The sequence below is a fragment of the Pelophylax lessonae genome (assembly GCF_965119305.1).
Source record: "Pelophylax lessonae genome assembly, chromosome: 10".
Taxonomy (NCBI): Eukaryota; Metazoa; Chordata; class Amphibia; order Anura; family Ranidae; genus Pelophylax; species Pelophylax lessonae.
Genome location: NC_138777.1, coordinates 143,815,347 through 143,842,422, shown reverse-complemented (window position 1 = coordinate 143,842,422; position 27,076 = coordinate 143,815,347). Strand labels below are relative to the sequence as shown.

Below are 27,076 nucleotides of genomic sequence, written 5' to 3'. Positions count from 1 at the left end.
ACTATACTGAAATACCCCACAGGTAGAAATAAAACTGATAGCCAAGAGATATTCCCCAAAAAAAACAGCAATAAAGGACCCCCAGAAGTGTTACCATGCTTGCTGACGATCTCTCTGCATGAGGAAGGGAAGTGATGTCACACCGCTAGAGGCTAAACAGGACTCGGGCTAAAGAAAAATGGCTGCCCATAGGAATCAATGGGAGGCTCCGGGAAAATGGCCGCCGAACACGTGTATAAATCAAACCACCACACACAAGATGGCGCCCGAAGGGCGTGATACACTACAATAGGAAATGACTGCTAAAGTGCCCATAGTGAAGCCAGAGCAGCCGCCCCTACCCAAAATGGCGGCCCCGCGGCTTTTCACCGCTGCGGGCCGCCCACACATGCCTGTACCCCAGTAAAAAAACACATTAATAGTGCCACAGGGTTTAGGGACCCCCACAACCCCCCACAGAGCGTCCTGGACGCGGTAGTGCCCCCGCAGGGACTAGGAGGTATGCAAGCCCCAGACACACAGACATGAGGGGAGAGCACAGACACAGCAGACTGTCATGCCCAGACAGAGGCCCCACACAGACAGAAGAAAGGCTGAGATCGTAGCCCCAGCACAGGGATAGCCTATCTTACTCCTAACTAGGCAGAAGACAAAATTGAGTTGGAAATGCTGATAGCAGGGGGGTATTGGACCAGAGGGACAGCTCCCTACAGGTGTGTCTATGTAAATTACATTTTCTAACAAGTCTTATGCCTCGCTTGCTCCTATGGATAAGAGGTCAATACCCATTGGTGAAGACTGTATGAGTGGGCGGCGACTGTCAGGACGTAAGAGAAAAAAAAGTATTCACCCCCTTGACTTTTTACCTATTTTGTTATATTACAGCCTTAAGTTCAATGTTTTGTTAATCTGAATTTTATGAGATGGATCAGGACACAATAGTCTAAGTTGGTGAAGTAGAATGAGAAAAATATATACATAAAACTATTAGAAATTGAAAACAGAAAATTTGCATATGCATTCACCACCTTTGTTATGAAGCCCATAAGAGTCGGTTTACACTAATCCGACTCGAAGTCGCCCCGACTTCGGGCAACTAATTTAGTCGCCCGTGCAGCGCGACTTCAGCACAGCTTACAACCACTTCTCATAATAGAAGTCAATGCAAGTCGCTCCGACTTTGCCAAAAAATAGTGCAGGAACCTTTTTCTAAGTTGGAGCGACTTGAGTCGCTCTGATTAGAACGGTTCCATTGCACAGCATTGGAAGCTACTTGTCACGCGACCAAGTCGCCTGACAAGTCAGATCAGTGTGAACCAGCAGTAAAAAGCTCTGGTGCAACCAAACACCTTCAGAAGTCACATAATTTGTGAAATGATGTCCACCTGTGTGCAATCTAAGTGTCACATGATCTGTCATTACATATACACACCTTTTTTGAAAGGCCCCAGAGCCTGCAACACCTAAGCAAGAGGCACCACTAACTTAACACTGCCATGAAGACCAAGGAACTCTCCAAACACGTAAGGGACAAGGTTATTGAGAAGTACAAGTCAGGGTTAGGTTATAAAAAAAAAAAAAAAATATCAAAATCTTTCATGATCCCCAGGCGCAACAAATCATAACCAAATGGAAAGAACATGGCACAACAGCAAACCTTATATATCCACAAAAGTAACCGCGCTAGTGAAAAATAATAAAAGCAGCAGCTTCCAGTGAGCTGGCACCAAAACAACAAACAAATAAGCTGCTCTAAAAATAACGTAAATTTACACGAATGCAATAAATGACAAATGAAAAATATAAATTATACAGGTGAGTAATAGAATTGTAAATAACCAAGTAACCAATATAAGTAAATATACATAGTCCAAAAAAAGTCCCAAATGAAGTGACAAACGGTGCAAATAATGAACTTAATGGTGTCCCATGCCAGTGCTCAATCCGCCACCAACTGTGGATCTGCTTACCAGAAGCCAAATTATGGCAGACTTTTCAATCACCAGGATGAGTCAGAGAGGCAGGGCTTGAAAGAACCACCAAACAATGGGTAAACCTGGATGTTCGCAGTAGGTTGTAGAAATGACCCAGTGCCAGCTATACACCTCAGATTCACGGATGAGTAACCACCAGATAGCTGCACAGTCGTCGTGTCACCATTGGGAACAACCGTGCATTTAGTGAGGCATCAATCCTAATGCCATAACACACACACAAAAGGCCTATTTAAAGGGTCTGTGCAGCGGGTTCTGCACCTGGGGATCAACAGGTGGATGACCACAAGTTTATTGCAGCCAGGTAAGTCTAACCTGGCAGAGTAATCTTGTGAGGAATACCTGGAAATTTGAAAGGGGGGGGATTGGTTAAGATTCAACAAAAAAAGGGGGAGTATTAAAACATAAAGAGGAGGTTAAGATGTAAAGAAGCAATTAGACAATAGAGTGGAGGGGGATTTGGTTTCAGATGCGAGTTATGTTTTTTTTTCTTCTCTCGGGAGGGATTTGAACTGTTATACATGCTTGTGAAAACTAATAAAACAGGATAAAAAAAAAAAAAAAAAAAAACACACACCTTCTAGGCAGGGCTGTGGAGTCGGAGTCGAAGGAAATTTTGGGTACCTGGAGTCGGAGTCGGCAAACAATGCACCGACTTAAACTCCTACTATTTAGATTGAAATAAAAAAAAAAAGCAAGTTTAAATGTCCCAATTCACAAAAAGTTATAATGACTTAGTATAAGGAAACTTATAATTGAGGAGGCCAAATGTAAAAAGGAAGAACTACCGGAAGTTCTGAAAGGACTTTTTGTCTTCCTTAAAATGGATGCATGCACATGTCACAGAGTCAATTATTTTCCACTAAGCAAGCAGTATACTTCTTTCCAATTGCTGATTGGAATGCCCTTTTTTTGCAGTAAAGGTGAGCTGTTTTCTATCCAAGTTGCCGCCAAAAGACTGCTCAATGATTTGTTAACCACTTGCCGACCGCTCGCATGGATACTACTGCGGCAGTGCTAGGTCCAGCAACGTAGACCTACGTCGGGCGCGATCACGGCTCGCAGGGCGCGCCGGAGCCAATCCTGGTCTAATTCAGCTGAGAACCAATCAGTCACCAGATGCAGACCAATGATTTTTGGTCTGGATCTGGTGATCAGTTCTAGCCAATGGCATCATGTCCCCTGCCTGTGTAATGTAAACACAGGCAGGGAAGTGATGTAATTTTCCCTTCTGGAGCCCTTTCGGTTCCAGGAGAAGAAGAAGCATCAAAAACGTGAGTTCCACTAACACTACACTGACACTACCGCACATTTAACCCCTTGATCACCCCCCCCCCCCCAACCCCTCACAGTGATATACAGATCTTTTACTGATCACTGTATTCGTGTCACTTGTGAAAGACCAGTTTGCGCTAGGCCCAAATAGGGTTAGGGCACCCGCCATCTATCCCCTAAGTTTTAACCCCTTGATCACCCCCAGTTAACCCCTTCACTACCTATCACACTGTGCACTAAATACAGTATATAGGTAAATACTAATCACTGTATTTTGTGTCATTTGTGACCCCAGTTTGCGCTAGGCTCAAATAGGTTTAGGCCAACCGCCATCTATCCCCTATAAAGGTTTAACCCCTTGATCTCCCCCTTCACTGCCCTGTCACAGTGTTCACTATATACAGTGATTACCGATCACTGATGTATTAGTGTCACGGGTGACGCTAGTTAGCGTCAGGGTCCCACCACACCACCGTTATTTAGCATTAGAGTCAATTACACTAACACACATACACACACACCTCCATTACTAGTATAGTGTTTGAACAGATCTATATCTGATCAGAACTATACTAGCGTCCCCATAGTTTAGTGTTCCCAAAACGCGGTGTTTGCACAATCAGCACTGATTCCTGCCAGCACCTGCGTTTAGCCCCTCAGCCCACCCTACCCAGGCAAGTGTAGTAATCAATAGATTACTGTCACTTCCAAAAAACACAAATCCGCTGCGTTAGCAGAGTCAAGCCTGATCTCTACTAGCACTAGCAGTTTTTTTTTTTGCAGCGACCAAATAGTCCTTGACAACCAGGTGCTTTTTACCTGTTAGTCACACTACTGTACCTTTAAATTTAGTTGATAAAATGTCCAAAGGGTGGTACAGTAGTGCAGAGGCCTACAGTATACTGACCATGTCACATGGGAGCGATAAGAAAGCCTCACTGGCAGAATCAGGGTCAGTATACAAACCTGTAGAGAACAGCGGCTCCCTGACAAATAGCTCTGATGACGGATGGGTCCCTGCTAAGGTTAGGCGTAACCGACCCCATTCTGGAGTTGCTGAGATGCAAGAACCGGATGTTTCTCGTATGCAGCAGAGTGCCAGTACTAGTGCCGCTCACATTTCTCGTGCTCTGGCAAGCACGAGCGGCCTAGTACACCCCGGACCTAGTACACCCTGGACCTAGTACACCCAGCACTGCAGTAAGACTTGGTGACGTGGCAAGTCCCATAAGTGCAGTTGGAGCTGGTGCGGTGGCTAGCACGAGTAGTGGCCCGCAGCTACCGCGTATTCAAAGACAGGCCCGTAGAGCCCATAGTGCCCTCCCTGAAGCGCTGGCATATCCTAATTGGCAGCCCAGATTCTACAGCGCCCGTCCTTCCCTTATTCACTGCCCAACCCGGAATTCGAGTGGAAACAGCTGGTTTTAATACCCTTCGTTTTTTTGAGCTGTTTTTCACTGAAGATCTTTACAGATCTATTGTGGATCAATCAAATGTATATGCACGTCAATTCATCGCCGCCAACCCAAATTCACCCCTTGCCAGACCATTTGCCTGGAATCCTTTAACGGTTTCCGATTTTAAGACCTTTCTGGGCCTATCCTTCAACATGGGCATTACAAAAAAGAATGAATTGCAGTTATATTGGTCCACTGACCCAATTCACCAAATGCACGTGTTCTCTGCTGCTATGTCCAGGGGTCGATACGAATAAATATTTTGGTTCATGCATTTCAACGACAATGAACTCTGTCGTCCTCGGGGAGACCCTAAATATGACCGGCTCCACAAAATTCGGCCCCTCGTAGACCACTTCAATCAGGTTTGCAGCCTTGTTTACCCCCGAACAAGATGTCTGTGTTGACGAGTCCCTGATAAAGTTTACTGGCCGCCTTGCTATGAAACAGCATCTCCCCAGCAAGCGTGCCAGATATGGGGTCAAATTGTACAAGCTGTGTGACAGGGCCACAGGCTATACAGTTAGTTTCCGTGTCTACGAGGGAAAAGATAGCACTGTGGAGCCCCCCGACTGCCCAGACTACATAGGGAGCAGCGGTAAGGTAGTTTGTGACTTGGTGTCACCCTTATTTGGAAAGGGGTACCACTTGTACGTGGACAATTTCTATTCAAGCGTGCCACTTTTTAGACACCTCTTTCAATTACAAATTGCCACTTGTGGCACCGTGCGATCTAATCGCCGGGGCTTCCCCCAACGGCTAGTAAATGCCCCACTGAGTCCGGGGGAGAGAGCCTGCTTGAGGTGCGATGAATTGCTTGCAGTGAAGTGGAGGGACAAATGGAACGTTTTCATTCTGTACTCCATTCACCCAGACACGGCAGTCAAAATTACTACGGTCACCGGTGTTGTTGTTAAGCCCCTCTGTGTCCACGACTATAACTGTAAAATGGGAGGGGTGGACTTCAACGACCAGATGATGGGACCGTACTTAATTGCCCGTAAGGCCAAGGTATACGTGGAATATTGTCATGTATACCCACCATTAAATAAGTGGGTTTGGATGTTAGGGCGGTTAATGGTGTATATACTACCCAATTTTCCTGTGGTGATTTCTGTTCGGTTCTCTTTTTTTTCGTTCAGCCCACAGGCTGCATGAAAAAAAACCTACACTATATGCCAAACAAGCACCAGCAATGTACTGGTATGTTGCTGGACTTTGAGTGGTTATACCAGGATGATGCCTGCAGATTTAGGCATCATCTTGGTATCATTTTTTACAGCCAGTGGTTGGCTTACATGTAAAAGCAATCCTAGTGGATAATTGGCCGCTAGACTGCTTTTACGTGCAGTTGGAGGGGACTCCCGCTGCCTTCTGTGGTTTTTCTCGGGCTTTCCTTTCCCGCCGGTTAACCGAGAGTGCAATTGGTGGTTCAGTTATCTAACCATAGAGCTGATTGGAGAGGAGAATGGCTCCAATCATCTCTATGGCCTAAGATACCGGAAGCTACGAGCATTTTAGGACTTCTGTTTTGCCAGAAATAATTAGCGCCATTGGGAAATTGGGAAAGCATTTTATCATACCAATTTTGGTGTGCTCAGATGCGTTAAGGTCAGAGGAGAGATCTAGATTCTAAAAGACCCCAATTAAAAAAAAAAAAAAAAAAAAAAAGGGAGTACCTGTCACTACAGATTGCTATCATAGGGGATATTTAAAGCGGTAGTATCATGCTTTTTTACACTTTTACCTACAGGTAAGCCTATAATAAGGCTTACCTGTAGGTATAATTAATATCTCCTAAACCGGCACGGTTTAGGAGATATTTGCAGTGCATGCAGCCGATCACGCGAGCGGCGCATACGCTCTGAAGGTCCGGGGGGACCTTCAGTTTTGCTTGCCGGAAAATCACTCCCGCACGCATGCGCGGGAGTGACGTCATCGCGGCTCCGGCCAATCACAGCGTCGGAGCCGCCGAACCCGGAAGAGACGGGGAGGGATTATGGCGGCGCCCGCAGCGATGTCCGGGGGTCCGTATCGGTGCTTCGTTCTAAGATAATACATAATGAGCTAGTATGCGATGCATACTAGCACATTATGCCTTTGTCTTGCAGGTTTTTTGTTTTTTTTTCACTTTTTGGGTTTACAACCGCTTTAAATTCACTGTGATAACAAAAATGATTAAAAGGAAAAAAAAAAAAAAGGAAAGGTGTCAAAATAACAAAAAATGTGTTGGTCTAGTGTCATATGTAAACCGCAATTGCATCATGCATGTGAGGTATCGCCACGAACGCCAGTTCGAGGGCAGTTATTCTTGCAGTAGACCTCCTCTAAGTCCAAAGTGGTAACCTATACTTTTAAAACCGTACATAGTTTGTTACCGCTGCACGGGCGTGCAAAATTTTTAAAGCATGTCATGTTTGGTATCTCTGTACTCGGCATAAGATCATCTTTTAAATTTTACCAAACAATTAGGAATTATATAGTGTATTTCTGCATTTCTGTCTTTTTTTCCCCCGCAAAAATTGCGTTTGGAAAATCTGTGCGCAAATACCATGTGACAAAAAAAAAAAAAAAATTGCAACATCCACCATTTTGTTCTGTAGGGCCTCTGCTTTAAAGAAATATATAATGTTTGGGGGTTCAAAGTAATTTTCTAGTAAAAAAAAAAAAAAAAAAAAAAGATTTTTTCATGTAAACAAAAAGTCACAGAAAAGGCTTGGTCTTCAAGTGGTTAGAAGAGTGGGTGATGTGTGGCTAAGATTGAGCATAAAATGCTGGGACAGTTCAAACATCCCCAAAATGACCCCTTTTTGGAAAGTAGAAACCCAAAGCTATTTGCTGAGAGGCATATTGAGTCCATGGAGTATTTTATATTTTGCCCCAAGTTTCAGGAAAATGACAATTTGTTTTTTTTGTTATTTACACAAATTGGTCACTAAATGATATACTGCTCACACATTCCATGGGTATATGTGAAATGACACCCCAAAATACATTCTGCTGCTTCTCCTGAGTACAGGGATACCACATGTGTGAGACTTTTTGGGAGCCTAGCTGTGTACAGGACCCCGAAAACCAATCCCCACCTTCAAGTTTCCAAAACTTTGTGACAAAAGTGAGATCTGCAAAACACTCAACATGCCTCTCAGCAAATAGCTTGGAGTTTCTACTTTGCTAAATTGGGTCATTTGGGGGGGGGGGGGGGGGTTGTGCTATCTTGGCATTTCATGGCCTTCAAAACTGATGGTAGTGAAGGGTGAAATCAACAATTTCAGCACTTGGAAAGCCTGAAGATGGCGATTGGTTTCGAGGTCCTGTACGCAGCTAAGGCTGCTAAAAAGTCTCACACATGGGGTATCCCTGTACTCAGGAGAAGCAGCAGAATGTATTTTGGGGTGTCATTTTACATATACCCATGGCATGTGTGAGCAATATATCATTTAGTGACAACTTTGTGTAAAAAAATACAAAAAAAATAAATAATTTTCCAGGCACTTGTGGCAAAATATAAAATAGTCTATGGACTCACAATGCCTCCCAGCAAATAGCTTGGAGTGTCTACTTTGCAAAATGGGGTCATTTGGGGGGGTTTTGTGCCATCTTTAAATTTTAGGGCCTCAGAAACTGTGACAGGTAGTGCGGAGGTGAAATGCACAATTTACGCCATTAGAAAACCTGAAAGTGGTGACTGGTTTTCGGGGTCCCATACACAGCTAGGCTCCCAAAGTCTCACATGTGGTATCCCTGTACTCAGGAGAAGCAGCAGAATATATTTTGGGGTGTAATTACACATATGCCATGCCCATGGCAAGCGTGAGCAATATATCATTTCAATAACAACTTTTTGTAAAAAAAAAAAAAAAAAATATTTTTTAGTCATTTTTCAAACACCTGTGACAAAAAAAATTAAATATTCAATGAGCTCAACATGCCCCTCACTACATTCCTTAGGATGTCTACTTTCCAAAAAGAGGTAATTTGGGGGGTTTTTGTACTGCCCTGCCATTTTAGCACTTCAAGAATTGAGATAGGCAGTCATAAATTAAAGCTGCGTGAATTTCAGTATTTACACCATAGTTTCATTAACTTTTGCGCAAACCAATAAAAATAAGCTCATTGAGAATTTTTTTTGTCAAAGACATGTAGCTAAATACATTTTGGCCTAAATAAATATGACAAAAATTGAATATATAGGATATTTAACTGTCAAAGTAGAAAATGTAAATTTTTGGCAAAATTTTCGCTTTTTTTTTAATTAATATCGCAAAAAAAAAAAAAAAAAAGTGCAGAGGTGATCAAATACCACCAAAAGAAGGCTCCGTTTGTGGGGGAAAAAAAAGGACATAATTTTCATTTGGGTACAGCATTGCATGACCGCGCAATTGTCAGTTAAAGTCGCACAGTGCAGAGTTGAAAAAAGTGGTCTGGTCATTAAGCAGGAAAATCCTCCGGTCTTAAAGTGGTTAAAAGGATACAAAGGGTATTATTAGTTTCTCTATCGTTCATTGACAGACGCAGCTCCGTATTCTTCTTGACCATTGGGTTATGCTGCCCCCTACAGGAGTAGGATACTAGGCAGGAAAAATATTTACCACGCCTATGGGGCAGTCCCTGCAGGCATACACCCATACACTATACCCACACACTCTGCTATAGGATTCAGTTTGTTTCTGCCTAGTTTAGGAGTAGGACCTAGTTTCGGCTGGGACTTCGGTCTTAGCATGTCTCATTTTAAAAGGGAACCTTTGTTAAAAATTACATTTTTTAAGCTAGTTATGTTCCTGAGAGAACTGCAATCAACAGCCGAACTAGGTTTTGGACTGGATATCCTAGATCAGGGATTCCCAAACTACAGTCCTGCAGCTGTTGCAGAACTACAAATCCCATGAGGCATTGTAAAACTCTGACATTCACATACATGACTAGGCATGATGGGAATTGTAGTTCCTGAACAACTGCAGGGCCGTAGTTTGGGAATCCCTGTCCTAGATCCTTAAGGTTTCCAAGCCCAGCCAGCAAGCGTGTACAAGTTATAACCCAGCACTAGCCCTCGCCATGACAGAGCCCCAATGGACTGGGGCTGGCCCACGATTGAAACACCTCCGTGGAAAGCACACGACCTGGTCCCGAGTCGCAGCGTACCCCTTGGCTGTGAGCACCCCCACTCCGAGTGGAGCGGTAGTCTGTCCGGAGTGGCGCCCGCCCGATGTCATTGGTATGGCGAGTTTGAGGCGGCCCCTCCCTGGGAAGGTCGGACCCTGGGATACCCCTCATTCCCCCTGGCCTCTCGGTATATACCAGGCTTCCCCAAGGCCTCCCTCCCCACGATCATAGAGGTCCCTACCTCTGGGCGCAGATGAGCAATCATGGGCAGCACTGATAGATTGCAAAGATGGGCACTGGTGGGCAGCACTTATAGATGGCAATGATGGGCTCTGATGGGGAGGGCACTGAAAGGGTCCCTGAGCTCTGATTGCCATCCCTGGTGGTCATGGGTGGGTATCCCTGGTGGTCAGGAGTAGACATCCCAGGTGGCTCTAGTGGCACCCCCCCCCCCCCAAGGGTCTGCAATGGTAATCAATGCTCCGATTACCAGTACAGACCCCCCCCCCCCCTGCCAGGACAGCCGCAGATTGGTTCTCCTCTACTCATGCCTGTCAGGCACAAACTGAGGAAAGCCAATCAAAGGCACTTCCTATTTACTATGTGACCAGCTGTGATTGGACACAGCTAGTCATACGGTAAACAGCCTACGTGAGTATACTCTTTACCGAGATCGGAGATGCAGTCTGTCAGAGTGACACACCGCAACACTGATTGCCAGGCGCGCAGAGCGCTCTATCATGCTGGACATCGTATGACAACCAGTCAGGATAGTACAACCACTTTGCTGCCGTCAATCCACTATAGGGCGGGTGGCAAGTGGTTAAGGTTTGTTGCCGCAGCAGGGATTATACCCTGTCCCTTTTTGGCAGATGCTACCCCCCCCCCCCCCAAATTCAATCCATTCAAGTGAATAGGGTTGCTCTGAAACCATATGCAATGCAGGTAGTTGCAGCATGCTAGTGCAGGGTTAAAGGGATTAAAGCAGGCAGTGGAGGAGGCAATGCACCACCTCATAGCTTGTCTTATGCTCTCTGAAGAGCGATCTGAATGCAGACTGCTCTTCAGAGAGTAAAGTGAGTATTACACTGAAGCTATACAGTTTAATTTCCATGGCAGATGAAGTAAACAGCAGCCTGCGTGATGTTCTGGATAAAAGCAGTTGTGAACACTGCCAGTGACCACAGTGTTCCAAACCTCAGCGAGTACTCTTTATCCCCATACATGTAAAGTGAGCATGAATTGCCATCCTATAGGAAACATCTAAAATTAATAATACTGCCTAGCAGAGCCCTGAAAATGTAATGTCTGCCCTGAATTCCGCAAAAAAAAATATCTGTGCCCTGTTAGTCTCAGGAGATTCAGAGTAGGATTGAGTAAAGTCAGTTCTGACATTACTGCTGAAGAGGAAACTGTACCTGAGAAAATGTAGTACAAGGATCTCCCTTCATTATATAGATCTGTGCTTCCTTCACCTCTCCTACTGTTTTCTGATCATTCCCCCCCAGTCCAGTCGGGACATCAGGTAAGATTAGTTGCATTCCACATGCCTTTTCTGAGTGCAGAAAAGCCATGTCCTCGTGATCACTGCCAGGTAACGGAAAAACCCAAATGTCACAAGATTGAGAGGGAAAATCTTCCAGTAGGGATCCAATTTTACACTGACAACTGTTTAAAGAGGAGAGCTACCTCAGGAAATATTTCTACTCACTTCCCACACAAGACAGGAAGTAAATGTAAATCTCCCAGATGGATCACAGGTTGTGGAAAGGGGGAAAAAATGCATTAAATTGTATGTAACCCCACAGGCTCTTTTACACCAAATGCAGACACGTTTTCAGATTCAGCAGGAAGGAATATGCAGGAAAAATTAATGCATTTCAAGGAGCCAGTTTACAGTCCTTCAAAATTTAGGGGGGCTGACTGTGACCAGCAGGAGTAGAAAATGTCCTGGCTTCAGTTGGCATAAACAATGCCTCATCTTTGGTATTAGTGGGAGGAATAGTGCTCCATCGTTGTTGCCAATTATTGGTATTAGTGGGAGGAAGTGTGCCTAAATACTGGTGTCAGTAAGAGGAATAGTGCCCATTGTTGTGATCAGGATGCTCCACTGCTGCTTATAGTAGGGGGAAAAATGCCCCAAGGGCCAGACAAAAGCAAGCAAGCAAAATGGTCACATCTGGCCCCCAGTTTGGAGACCACTGCTCTATGGCATGCCTAAGGCCAAAATCAGTAGGTACAGTAGGAATTGTCCGACCTTCAGCCCTTATATACAGCTTCCTGTCCAACAGAAGCCCATCTCACATCCGGTAAGTGCTGGCAGCGAGTGCTCCCCCTGTAAGAGCCCAACAATCTACCTCGCGCACAGCTATCTTTCTTTTTTCATTCAGCCTGCTGGGTTAAACTAAAAACGTATAGATAGTGCATACCAGGTTTTAGTAGCAGCGTTGTCCATCTGTCCTGGGCACACCTTCAGTTAGTACTTATGTTGCCTGATAAGACTTGCCATTGAAGGAGTGCACACAGCAGGCTGACAACACTGCTGCTAATTGTGAGGAAATGGCCCCATACTGCCAGGCTGAGACAGGAAGTGTTGTCATTGGCAGATGAGAACTCACAGTCAGGTGTGATGTCACATACAGAAAAGCAGGCTAGAGGATTCCACACAGCAAATGTGAACCCGGGGAAAGCGTGACCAATACTCTGCTTGACCTTCTACCTATTTGCAGATATATCGGTGACACCATTGGCCCTTTTCACACAGGTGCCCTTCCATCTCATCTCAGCAGAGGATCCCAGACTAATCTCCTCCAAAGTCTGATCAGAGGAGAAACATGTCATATGTAACACCCATGTCATATGTAACACCTGTCTTAGTTCACATGTTTCCTAAACTGTGTGTGTGAAAGGAAGATAGGGCCATGTAATTCCAAACAATCAACATTTGAATCCCTATGAGGGAGGGGCTGGATGTAAACAAAGATCAGCCGACATCTGGTCAGGTTCTGTACCAGGTCCAAGCAACCTGAAAATATAAACTCACATCCGTTAACCTCCAGTGCAGTCCATGCTTTATCTGCCTAATCACAGGTCACAGACAGATTGCGTCATATGAAGGACAGATAGTGGCTCTCATCACACACATTGCCGGGGGGACAACATTCTACTGTGACATCCTCAACAGATATGTCCTGCCTGAGAGCTCCATACACACACTGTGCACATAGCACTCAGACTTGGCTGCTGTTCACTAGGGATGGGCCCAACAACCCCACGTTACAGGGTGCCTTGTAACCTTCATTCATTCCCAATGGGACCCCCCTACGGGTTTGTGGCTGCCCCGTGCATTTGTGTGGTCATGTTTAAAAAATAAACACATTTTTAAAAAAGTTGGGGGGGGGGGGGGTAACCATACACTACAATCTGACACGCCTCATCTATCCAATCACTCTGGATACAATCATACTAATGGGGATTGTAAAGTGTGTGGTGAGCGATGAGGCCCGTACACAATCAGAAAATCCTACAAAAAAAAGTGATGTGATTGTAAAATAATCTGATCTACAAAGCTTTCAGAGGGACAAACATGAAAAAGGTTCTTATACAATTTTGGTTTAACTTCTTGCCAACCGCCCAATGTACTTTTATTGCGGGGCGGCGGCTCCTCTGCACAGAATCACATACATGTAGGCGATTCTGCACTTGTAGGTCTGGGGCGCTCGCACGCGTCCCGCCGGCGACCTGCTGTGTCCAATCACAACAGGAGCTGATCAGTGGGTCCGGTAGACCTGATGTCCAATCATTCAGAAGAAGCAGGAACACTTACCTCTGCCTTCTCACAGCAAAAACGCATCCCCCACAGTTAGTTATCACTCCCTAGGGACACATTTAACCCTTTGATCGCCTGATGTTATCCCTTTCCCTGCCAGTGTCATTAGTACAGTGACAGTGCATATTCTTAGTACTGATCACTGTATTACTGTCACTGGTTCCCCAAAAAGAGTGTCAGTGTCTGATTTGTCCACCACAACATCGTAGTCCCTGATCACCAAAATAAATAATCTGTAAAACTATAATCCATAGTTTGCATACGCTAAAACTTTTGGGCAAACCAATCAATATACGCTTATTGGAAATTTTTAACAAAATCATGTAGCAGAATACATATTGACCTAAACTGATTATAAAAAAAAAAAAAAATGTATTTTTTCCCATTTTTTATGGCATAGGTTTTAACCACTTGCCGATCAGCCCCTCACCGGCAAAGTGACGTACCGATACGTCACTAGCCTGTGAGGCTCTGGGGAGCGAGCGCCGTCGGAGGGGCGCTCCCGCGCGGTCATGGACCCCCCCCCCCCTGCGCGTGTGAGCGGCGGACCCCATGTCCGCCGCTCACTCACGATTGTCTGTGACAGCGGGAGAAAGGCAGGCGGCTGATGTAAACAAGCCGCCTGTCATTCTCCCCTGTGTAGAAAGAGTGATCATACGGTTCTACTATGTAGGACTGTTGATCATTGTTCCTACGCCTCAAGCCACAGCCAATCACAGTTAGAATCACCCCCCTAGGGACACACACAGCCCCTCCCTCTCAAATAAAGTTAACCCCTTCACTGCCAGTGTCATTTTACAGTAACAGTGCATATGTATAGCACTGATTACTGCAGTAATGTCACTGGTAACCCCAAAAGTGTCAAAAATGTCAGTCAAGGGTCCGATCTGTCCGCCGTAATGCCGCAAAAAAAAAAAAAAAAAAAATCGCAGATCGCCGCCATTATGCGTTAAAAAAAAAAAAAACAACAAAAATGACAAAAATCTTTCCCTTTGTTAGTAAACGCAATAACTTTTGCGCAAACCAATCAAAATACGCTTTTTGCGATTTTTTTTACCAAACATAGGTAGCAGAAAACAAATTGGCCGAAAATGTTAAAAAATTTTTGATTTTTACATTTTTTTTGGGGGGGAATTTCATATAAAAAAAAATGTGAAAAATATTGTTATTTTTGCAAAATTGACCCTCCATTTTTGTTTATATTGCATAAAAAAAAAAAAAAAAAAAAAAAAAAAAAAAAAAAAAAAAAAAAAAAAAATCGCACAGATGATCAAATACCACCAAAAGAAAGCTCTGTTTGTGGGGAAAAAAAGGACATCTATTTCATTTGGGTACAGCATCGCACGACCGTGCAATTGTCCGTTAAAGTCACGCAGTGCCAAATCTCAAAATAGGCCCTGGTCAGGAAGGGGGTAAATCTTCCAGGGCTAAAGTGGTTAAAGCAGAAAGAAAAAAACAGTTTCTTTTTTCAAAAATTGGTCTTTTTTTTGTTTATAGTGCAAAAAATAAAAACCACATACAGCTTAGCACAACGGTCAGTTAAAATACCCCGGCTCGCAGTAAAAAAAAAAAAAAAGCCTGGTCGTGAAGGGGAGGTAACCTTTCCAGAGCTGAAATAGTTAATAGTTTTCACCTGAAGATAAAATACATCACTTGCGAATTTTTATTCTTTCGTACTTTAGTAACCTTTTCTTTTTCGATACGGAGACTAACATGCAAAAAAATCATTCGTCTGATATTCCCATTGTGTGTAACCATGTCCATTAGACCTGCCAAGAAGTAGATTGGATGTACAGCGGTTGTAATGTATGTGGTGCCCCTGATTGATCTGCACATTTAAACACAAAATCAAACTTATCGTCCGATGAGATTGTAGCGCCGATCCGGCCACTCACCTTGCAGCTGTTTGAATCGTCCCTCCAGCACATTGGAGTACTGCACGGAGTTGACGAAGGCGGCGGGCGAGAGAGGAGGGGAGCCCGGCCGGGGAACCTCCACATAACCGGATTCATACATCTGATACATGTCGTACAATCAGATCAGTCACCAGACGACAACGATCTCCATCGACAATACAGCCAGCACTAAGGGACTACCGGGCTCTCCGCTGACAATCCAGACACTAGGGTGTTAAACGTATCCAGATCTCCACATCGATCGCTCGACCTTCCAGCTCACTAGTGACCCGCAGAGCTCACACTCCGAAATTCCTGAGATTCCTCCTCTTCGCAGATTTCCCGCTCCGCTCTCCTCACCTTACACTCGCTCCGGCCAGGTCTAAGGAGGAGGGCGGGGCTAGGGAGGAGCTGGAGGGGGCAGGTTGGGTGCAACCACCGGGAAAGGTGTGACGGGGGGGGGGAGGGGGGTGGAGGAGATTTTTGGAGGTGGTTCAGTCTGCCTGTCTGACCTCGCACTGAGAGAAGTGAAAGTCACAAACATCCAGGTGTATCAGTGTGTGTAACGTACATGGAGGGGAATCATAAAGAGATACAAAGTATAAAAAGGCTGGCGACAGAGTGTATCAGTCTACCTAAAACCAGCTCTCCAAATCTATACAGCGTTATTAAACAAAAACCAAAATGTATTATAATGCAGCTTACCAATCCTTACATGTAGTAGCTGCAACAGTTTTCTTTTTTAGGCCTGGTCAGTAACACACCCTAGATCAGGGCCATCTTACCTTTGTTGTCGTTTACAGTGTTTTCCGGACCACCCTGGTCCAGCGAGGGGCTGCAAGGCTGAAGTATTATCAAGTTGCCGTGTCATCTGTTCTCATCTACAAGCCTACAGTCAGGTTGGATAAGAGGATTGCACCACTCAGAGCGCAGGGAATAGGTGCTGCATCGACAGTACATTTGCTTGTTTGTTTAGGGCCATCTTACCGAATGGGGACGCTGGGCAGTTGCCCAGGGGCCCCACTTGCCGGGGTGCCCCACCTGCCCAGTGACCCAGCCAAGCATTATGCCTCGTACACACGCATCGATTTTTGGCCGGGAATTTTCGGCCAACGTCCGATCGGCCGATTTTCGGCTTGTTAGTATGATACTTTCGACAACCAACTCCGACTTTTCGGCCGAATAAAATCTGGTGTGCAGGCTATAAAATTTTTGTTGGCCATCAACACAACGGCCGATTTTCCGTCAGTCAGTACAGATTTCGGCAGACAAAAATCTAATGAGCAAGACTGGGCATGCCCAGAGAAGAAAGAACACACGGAATGTAAACCAGCACATGACATCACTTCTGAAGTAGAATTTTGTTGGCCGAGAAAATTTATGTGCAGTCTAGGCACATTCCAACCAACACAACAACACTCTGGACAAAAGATGCACCATCGGTCGGCCGATAATCGTTGCGTGTGTACGAGGCATTAGTCCCGATTCCCGTGTGCATCCCGCTGCCGAACGTAGCAGGTGGCAAGCGACTGTCGGCCCATGCTGCTGCCAGTCCACTTGGGCCATGGAGGGGGAGCCCACAACTGCGGGAAAACCTGTCTGCCTTCACGGGAACAGGCACACACAGGACAGTTGAGTCTGACTCCCGTCTGTGTGTGTTCACCGGACTCAGCCGCCGAACTTGGAAGCTGCCATTAGCCTGGCACTGCTGTACCAATAAATATCGCCTTATTGATAATTTCCATTTTTGTTCTCGTGGGTGATTGTGTAGGCAGGGCCCCAGTACACTGCATTGCCCAGGATCTTTAATGCTCTTAAGATGGCACTGCCCTAGATCAGTGATGGTGAAGCCATGGTGGAATGCAGAGCCCTCTCTATTGGCACGCAAGAGCCACTGCCACTGGCCACACTGTGACAAGTGGAGAAGCGAGCGCGGGCTGTCAGTGTATTTGCTTAGCTCATCCCCCTTCTTCTGTCAGCGCGGGACAGGGACAGAGCAGCGCTTACAGGGATCGCCACCCACTTTGATACCTCCTACCTCCCCACTGGCTGCAGCCACGGACTAATGAGGAGCCAGAACATATGCACCATGGGACATGTAGTCCCGGAAGACTATGGCTCCATTTTAATCAATTAAAGAAAAACTACAGTCCCAGTTATGCCCTGAGAAAATAAGAGGAGGGACAAGCCTGGGAGTGCTGTATTTGACTGCAATCCCTCTTGGAGTGTGCTATCATCACCTGGGTGACTGGGTGACTGTCTGCAGTTTAATTGCAGTGTTGGCACTTTGATAAAAATAGGTTGGTTTTGTGTTAACGTTTGGGCACTCAGGTTCAAAAAGTTTCGCCATCACTGCCCTAGATGAAGAAATAACAGACACCTTTGGACAGCAGCATTGTCAGGCTGGGGAGAGGGGAGTTTTAGCGTTTTTTGAGCTTACGCATCTAGGAGCAGAAAAAAAAAATGTTTTTGTAGTTTCTTGGAGTGTTTTTCCAGCAGAAACGCTGCCAAACGCTACTAATAGCATTTTTTTAGCTTTTTTTCCCCTTCTTTTAGGGAACTGCAAAAACGCTAATAAAAACCCTTACGCTCCTAAACTCTCTTAAACACTACTGCAGAAAGCTTTTACCAGCGTTATTTTACCCAGCGTTTTTAAAGCTTAAAAAACGCTAGTGTGCATGGAGCCTAGGATGCAGTAACAGATTTAATATTCACTAACAAATTGAAGCCAAACTCAGCTCACATTTTAAAAGCAGGTACAGCAAACAGTTTTGTTCCTTCTGGAATAAAGGTTTTACATAAATAATTAAAAACAACAGACTTAATGGCAGGATCACCAGGTGAACATATATAAAAGAAAGCCTAAAAAGAAACAATGCAGCCATCACATCTAAAAATTGGTAAGCTGCATAATAATAAACTTTTGGATTTGGGTTTAATACCGCTTTAAAGCGGTAGTAAACTCAGATTTATAATTTGTACCTACAGGTAAGGTTATAACAAAACGTAAACAATTCCGGACCTTCTCCCGCAGATATACTGCGCCAACCAACGTAGGGCTACATCGGTCGCGAGCATGGCTCGGGGGTGCGCGTTAATGCGTTTGATTCGGTACAGAACCGATCGATCATCAGGTCCAGGCCAATGATTTTTGACCTGGTCCTGGCGATCGGTTCTGACCAATGCCCTACCATCCTTTGCCTGTGTTTTGTAAACCCACGGCACAGGAAATGTTACGCTCTCCCCTCGTGGAGCCCTTTTTGGTTCCAGCTTGAGAGGAGAGAGCATTGAACCGTGAGTACACCACACTACACATACACCCCCTCAGATAGGCACATTTTACCCCCTGATCACCTCCAGTTAACCCTTTCACTCCCTATCACAGTGCACACTATATACAGTATATAGCTGTTTTGCTGATTACTGTAATAGTGTGCCTTGTGACTTCATTTAGCGTTAGCGATGGTTAGTTTCTCTCCTACATAGGTTTAGGGTACCCGCCATCTGCCAATAAAGATTTAACCCCCTGATCACCCCCAGTTAACCCCTTCATTGCCCTGTCACAGTGTCACTTTTATAGTGTACAGATCTTTTCTCTGATCACTATATTAGTGTCACAGGTGACATTAGTTAGCATCAATCTAGGACAGTGTCAGATCCCTGCCGCATATTTAAAAATATAATTTAACCCTTTGATTGCCAGTGACACACACATACACTCACATACACACTAAACACCTCCATTACTAGTATAGTTTCTGAACGGATCAATATCTTTCATATGATCAGAACTATACTAGCGTCACCAATAGTTAGGGTTCCCAAAACGCCACGACACCTGCCAGCACCTGCGTTTAGCTCCTCCGACCAGCCCACCCCACCCTACCCACCCTAACACAACACACAAAACCGCAGCGTTAGCAGAGTTTTTTTTCATAGCAATTCAAACAGTCCTCGACAACCAGGTGCTTTTTTACCTGTGAGTCACACTAGGTACCTATAAATTCATTGGCCAAAATGTCCAAACGGAGGTACACTGGTGAAGAGGCCTGCAGGATACTGACCATGTGAGATGAAAGTGATGGGGAAGCCTCACTGGCAGAATCAGGGTCAGTATACGAACCTGTAGTTAGCAGTAGCACCCTGACAGATAGCTCTGATGACGGAGTTGTCCCTGCTAAGGTCAGGTGTACCCAACCTTGTTCTAGGGTTGCTGAAGTGCAACAGTCGCAGGGTTCTTGTATGGAGCAGAGTGTTGTTACTAATGCCGGTGGACTGGCAAGCATCAGCGGCCTAGTACATCCTGGTCGTAGACAAACCAGCACTGCAGTATCACTTGGTGACGTGGCAAGTCCCACAAGTGCAGTTCAAGCTGTTGCAGTGACTAACACAAGCAGTGTCCCACAGCCACTGAGAATTCGAAGACAAGCCCGTAGAGCCCATAGTGTCCTCCCTGATGCGCTGGCAAATCCAAGAAAAACAAAGAATTCCGCACTAGGATATAAGACCAATAATTATAACAAAATTAAAAATGGCTGCAGCCCACCTCTTATCTATAATCATAAAGGATATATAGTTCAGTAAGGGGAATATGGAAGAGGTAAATGGCGCTGCCTGGAAGTGTCTAATAAATGATTATGTGAGCAAGGTGAAAAAGGTCAAACTCCAAAATACAAACATATAGAATGCCCAATAAAATGAAATAAACCCCAAAGATTTTTAACTTATTGGGAAATATGAATATGAGCAGTAAGGCTGAATAAATATAAATATGAATTTATATATATATATGAATATAAAAGGCTCAAAGTGAATATATATATGGGAGAAGACTCCTGAAGACTCAGGACTCCTGAAGACGTCATTCTGACGAAACGCTTAGAGCGTCACCGCGTCACTTCCTATCCCTGTGGAACGCACTGCGTTCTGGAAGAGCCTTACCGCTACAGCGTACTTGGAAAAGATACCAATTACACTGCTCGCTTATTTGCCTCGTTTGTGAGTACTTTTTCTACTACTAATAAAATATTGATTTTCAACGGTACTACACTATACAAGTTTTCTTCCCCCATATATATATATTCACCTGGATACCCCTGGATTAAAAGTGGCCACGCTACATAAAGAAACCTAGGCACAGGATACAGAGGGTCCTTGAACACCATATCCAGCTAGGATTTCAGGCTTGTTACCTCTGCAGGGGTGATAATTTCTGATAAGTGTGGTCCTGGGAGTGAGGGGAGCACCATGTCCAATCGCACCGACCACACCTGGAGTCCCCTGAAGTGGTCCACAGCACCTGTAGTCACCTGATTTACACATTTTGGGACTGATCTATGTTTCAACATTGGAATCACTTTTTCATGCGATTTGGAGAATTGGACTGTTCATTTTGTGCGATTCTAATTTGTAGTCGCAATTTTTTTCAGAACCAGACACTTTATATGTTCTAATTAATATTCACATCATTTTATTTGTTTTCTACCTGGTGTCAGCACTGTGGTTGTGCAAGCAATTCACACCACACCTTTTTGATAGTGTGAGTTATATTATTGATTATTTATATCTCCTGTAGAAGAATAAGCCCACCACTTGTTTTACCAGCACCTTATCACTTTAGTTTTTACATTGACCCCTTTCGGATCCACACGTGATTATATTTTGGTCACTTCAGAATTTTTTGGTATATGTGACACCACTACTTAAATTATTTATATTCACTCTGCACCTTTTGTCACTTTTTGCACTTTGAATTTATTCATTGCCTGAAGAAACTGTGCAAATTATAGTTTATTATATTGTGAACTACTGGATCCAATTCTCTCCATTGTGTTACCATTAATTTATTATTTTTTTATGTGATGGAACCTTTGATCTGAGGAATTCTTACTATTGCAGTCTAAGATATTGTGAACCATTATTGTTGGATTTACCAGATCCGATTCCCCATACCACTTTCTAATTATTGAGTTCCCAATATATTTATTTATTTATTTATTTATTTATATTTCACATTCTATTTATCCAATTTTATTTGGCATTCTATTCATATTTCCCAATAAGATAAAAATCTTTTGGGTTTATTTCATTTTACATTTACTCACATAATCATTTATTAGCTGGCAAATCCTGATTGGCAGCCCACAGATTCTGCAGCGCCTGTACTTCCCCCATTCACTGGCCAACCCGGAATTCAGGTGGAAACCGACAATTTTACTTCCCTTGATTTTTACAAGCTGTTTTTCACGGAAGATCTGTACAGATCTATTGTGGACCAAAGCAATTTATATGCTAATCGATCACCGCAAACCCAGATTTCTTCCTTGCCAGAGAATTCAGATGGAAACCTATAACTGTTTCAGAGTTTAATATCTTTCTGGGCCTATCCCTCAACATGGGCATTACTGTTGCGGTCATATTGGTCTACTGACCCAATTCACCATATGCACGTGTTCTCTGTTTCCATGCCAGGACGAAATACGAGCAAATCCTGCGGTTCATGCACTTCAGTGACAATGAACTCTGTCGTTCTCGGGGTGACCCTGGATATGACCAGCTCCACAAAATTCGGCCCCTCGTAAACCATTTCAATCAAAGATTTGCAGCCTTGTTTATCCCCCAACAAGCTGCTGTCTGTGTTGATGAGTCCCTGATTAAGTTTTCTGGCCGCCCTGCTTTCAAGTAGTTTATCCCCTGCAAGCATGCCAGATATGGGGTCAAGATGTGTAAGCTCTGTGACAGGGCCACAGGCTATACATGTAGTTTCCGTGTTCACGAGGGAAAATATGTGGAGCCCCCCAACTGCCCAGGCTACATAGGGAGCAGCGGCAAGGTTGTGTCGGACTTGGTGTCACCCTTATTCGGAAAGTTGTACTATTTATACTTGGACAACTTTTACACAAGCGTGACACTTTTTAGTCCCCGTTCACACTGGGGCGACCTGTCAGGCGACCTGATCGCCTGACAGGTCGCCGTAGGTCGCTCGCCATAGAGAAGCGATGGACCCGTTCTAATAGGAGCGACACAAGTCGCTCCGACTTCGAAAAAGGGTCCGGAGCTTCTTTGGGGCGACCCGGAGCGACCTGCATAGACTTCAGTGTTATGAAGTCCGTGCCGGCCGCTCCGAGGTCGCGGTGCGAGCAGCGCGCCGCGACCTATGAGGTCGCCCCGGCAAGTCGGATCGCCCCAGTGTGAACGGGGCCTAAGTCACCTGCTTGAATATTAAATTGGCGCATGTGGCACCGTGCGACCTAATCGCCGGGGCTTCCCCCAAGGGCTTGTAGATACCCGACTTAGACGGGGGGAAAGAGCCTGCTTGAAACAGATTGCTTGCAGTGAAGTAAAGGGATACACGGAATGTTTTCGTTCTGTCCTCCATTCAAGCAGACACGACAGTGCAAATTTCTACGGCAACTGGTGTTTTGGAGAAGCCCCTCTGTGTCCACGACCAAAAACTTAATATGGGAGGGGTGGACCTCAACGACCAGATGATGGCGCCATACTTAATTTCCCATAAGGCCAGACACTGGTATAAAAAAGTGTCTGTTTATTTATTTCAATTGGCTCTGCTGAACGCTTATGTGCTATACAAAGCGTCAGGACGAAGTGGATCCTTCCTACAATTCCAGGAAGAGATCATCAAAGCCCTTTTGTATCCAGGAGGTTCTGCTCCCCAACTTCCCTTACCAGATGCAGTGAGCCGGCTGCATGAGAGGAATTTTCCCTATGTCCTCCCGAGTACCCCTACACAAAGACTCCCCCAAAGAAGATGTCGTGTCTGTAGGAAATGCGGATTTAGGCATGACACCCGTTATTATTGTCTCTTCTGTCCTGGTCAACCTGGTCTCTGCATCGGGGAATGTTTCCATCGCTACCACACACTAGGGGATTATTATTATAGGGTACAGCACGGCACAGTCTAGGGCACACTTACACAGGGTCTAGAAAGATGTTCGATGGCGATCGCATTTTGAGAGACCCTAACCTGGAATGTTTTACGGTTACAAAAAAAAAAAGTGTAAAAAAAAGTTACAAAAAAAAAGTTACAAAGAAAAATTATAAAAAAATAAATAAATAAAAAAGCCAAAAAAAGTTGTCGTTTTATTGAGTAAATTTTCTGTTCTTACTCTGCTCTTCTACTTATACTTCTACTCTTTCTACTTTTACCGTACTTTATTGTTACTGTTTTTCATTGTTAACCATCTTTTACTTTTTAGATACCAACATTCTATGCTATTATAATGTAATGTTTTATTTTTACTGTTTTATTCTTAACCATTGTTTGCCTTGCAGGTACGCCCATCAGTTGCCACACTGATTTATATATTCTGACAGCAACAGTGTCTGCGCTCAGCATATATGGAAATCTTTGATGGCAGCGCTGTAGGAGGTAATTTCACCACCGCAGTTAAAAAAAAAAAAGGCATACATGGCTTTCATCATCTATACCCATCATTAGAAGTGGGTGGATGTTGGGCGGTCTAATGATGGATGTACCACACATTTTCTGCCGGAAATTTCATCATCTGTGTCGATATATGTGGATGGAGGTTCTCTTTTTTCATTCAGCCCCCAGGTCGCATGAAAAAAAAAAAAACCTACGATAAATGCTGAACAAGGACCAGCAATGTACTGGTACGTTGCTGGACTTTGAGTGGTTATACCAGGATGATGACTGCAGATTTAGGCATCATCTTGGTATCATTCTTTACAGCCAGCGTTCGGCTCACATGTAAAGGGATCCTAGCGGATAATAAGCCGCTATAGTGCTTTTACAAGCCCCCCCACCGCCTTCTGTGGTTTTTCTCGGGCTCTCCTGTGCCACCGGGTTCCATTATCTGACCATAGAGCTGATTGGAGACGAGAATGGCTCTAATCATCTCTATGGCCTAAGATACTGGAAGCTACGAGCATTTCATGACTGCGGTTTCGCCAGATATAAACAGCGCCATTGAGAATGCATCTTATCACACCAATCTTGGTGTGGTCAAACGCTTTAAGGGCAGAGGAGAGATCTAGAGTCTAATAGACCCCAATTATTTTTAAAAAGAGTACCTGTCACTACAGATTGCTATCATAGGGGATATTTAAATTCACTGTGATAACAATAAAAATGATAAAAAATTTAAAAAAATTCAAAGGAAAAGTATCAAAATAACATAAAAAAGCAAAATAAATCATAAAAAAAAAAATTCAAGCACCCGTCTCCCCGTGCTTGCGCACAAAGGCGCACGTAAGCATCGGTCTAGTGTCATATGTAAACAGCAGTTGTAGCATGCATGTGAGGTATCGCCACGAACGCCAGATCGAGGGCAGTAATTCTTGCAGTAGACCTCCTCTGTAAGTCTAAAGTGGTAACCTGTAAAGACTTTTAAAAATGTATGTAGTTTGTTGCGGCTGCACAGGCGTGCACAATTTTTAAGCACGTCATGTTTGGTATCTATGTACTTAGCATAAGATCATCTTTTAAATTCTACCAAACGATTACGAAATATATAGTGTATTTGTGCATTAAATAAAAAAAAATTGCGTTTGGAAAATCTGTGCACAAATACTTTGTGACAAAAAAAAAAAAAATTGTAACATCCACTATTTTGTTCTGTAGGGTCTCTGCTTTAAAAAAATATATAATGTTTTGGGGTTTAAAGTAATTTTATAGTAATTTTATAGTAGTTCATGGAGTATTTTATATTTTGCCCTAAGTTTCGGTAAAATGACAATTTGTTTTTTTTTTGTTTTTTTTTACTAAATGATGTATTGCTCAGGCATGCCATGGGTTTATGTGAAATTACACCCCATAATACATTCTGCTGCTTCTCCTGAGTACAGGGATACCACATGTGTGAGACTTTTTGGGAGCCTAGCTGTGTACAGGACCCCGAAAGCCAATCACCACCTTCAGCCTTTCTAATGGCATAAATTCCTTATTTTACTTCCTCGCTACCTATCACAGTTGCGGAGGCCCTGAAATTTAAAGATAGCACAAAACCCCTCCAAATGACCCCATTTTGAAAAGTAGACACTCCAAGCTATTGGCTGAGAGGCATGGTGAGTCCATGGAATATTTTATATTTTGCCACAAGTTTTGGAAAAATTATTATTATTTGTTTTTTTTTACACAAAGTTGTCACTAAATGATATATTGCTCACACATGCCATGAATATATTTGAAATGACACCCCAAAATACATTCTACTGCTTCTTCAGAGTACAAAGATACCACATGTAGGAGACTTTTTGGCAGCCTAGCCGCACTGGTGGTTGTGGGGGTCTTTAACAAGGGGGCCCTCAAATTCCTGCCCCCCATGTGAATGAGTATGGGGTACATAGTAACCCTACTCATTCGCCAAATGTCCTCCTGTGTAGATCCATTGTCAATTACGACGCCTTCCTTTGGATCAAGTAAATATAGTATTGAAGTGTTTTGTTATGTCTGTTAACCACTTAAGCCCCGGAAGATTTTACCCCCATTCCGACCAGGGGGTATTTTGCGATTCGGCACTGCGTGAATTTAACGCACAATTGCGCGGTCGTGCGACGCTGTACCTAAACGAATTTGACGTCCTTTTTTTCCCACAAACAGAGCTTTCTTTTGGTGGTATTTGATCACCTGTGCGATTTTTTGATCACGCGCTATAAACAAAAAAAGAGCGTCAATTTTGCAAAAATAGCAATATTTTTCACATTTTTTTATATGAAATTCCCCCAAAAAAAAATGTAAAAATCAAAATTTTTAAAAATTTTCGGCCAATTTGTTTTATGCTACCTATGTTTGGTAAAAAAAATCGCAAAAAGCGTATTTTGATTGGTTTGCGCAAAAGTTATCGCGTTTACTAACAAAGGGAAAGATTTTTTTCATTTTTGTTGTTTTTTTTTTTAACGCGTAATGGCGGCGATCTGCGATTTTTTTTGCGGTACTGCGACATTGCGGCGGACAGATCGGACCCTTGACTGACATTTTTGACACTTTTGGGGTTACCAGTGACATTTCTACAGTAATCAGTGCTATACATATGCACTGTTACTGTAAAAATACACTGGTAGTGAAGGGGTTAACTTTATTTGGAAGGGAGGGGCTGTGTGTGTCCCTAGGGGCGTGGTTTCTACTGTGATTGGCTGTGGCTCTAGCTGTAAGGACACTGATCAACGGATCTACATACCAGATCCGTTTTATCAGTGTCTTTGCAGCGAGGAGAATGACAGGCAGTTTGTTTACACAAGCTGCCTGACATTCTCCCTCTCCCCCGCCGATCGCCGAGTGACCGGCGGACATCGGGTCCGCTGGTCACACGCGCGGGGGGTCCGTGACCACGCGGGAGCGGGAGCGCGCCCCCGGGGGCGCGCGCTCGCTCCCTAGACCCTCACAAGCAAGCAACGTAGCCCTACGTTAGTTTGCCTGTGAGGGGCTGACCGCCGACGTAGATAGTCGTGCGGGGGTCGGCAAGTGGTTAAACAGGTGCACAAAATACCAGTTGATCCTGCCAGAAATCTTGTGAGCTAATCACTTCCTGTGTACTGCAGAAG

At 44.2% G+C, this 27,076-nt stretch overlaps 1 protein-coding gene across 3 annotated transcripts in view; it reads right to left on the bottom strand.

Annotated features, from left to right (window-relative positions):
* The window catches only part of SPTBN2 (spectrin beta, non-erythrocytic 2), a 1,240,451-nt gene that overhangs the window by 609,832 nt on the left and 603,543 nt on the right, over positions 1–27,076 (bottom strand). Inside the window, exon 1 of one of the 3 annotated variants that reach the window (XM_082270339.1) lies at positions 15,554–15,741. The exons of the other annotated variants lie outside the window; for them this stretch is intronic. Coding sequence (XP_082126465.1) covers positions 15,554–15,683 — 130 coding nt within the window. The 5' untranslated portion in view covers positions 15,684–15,741. Of the gene's footprint in view, positions 1–15,553; positions 15,742–27,076 lie in introns of those variants that run through there. 3 annotated transcript variants of the gene reach the window in all.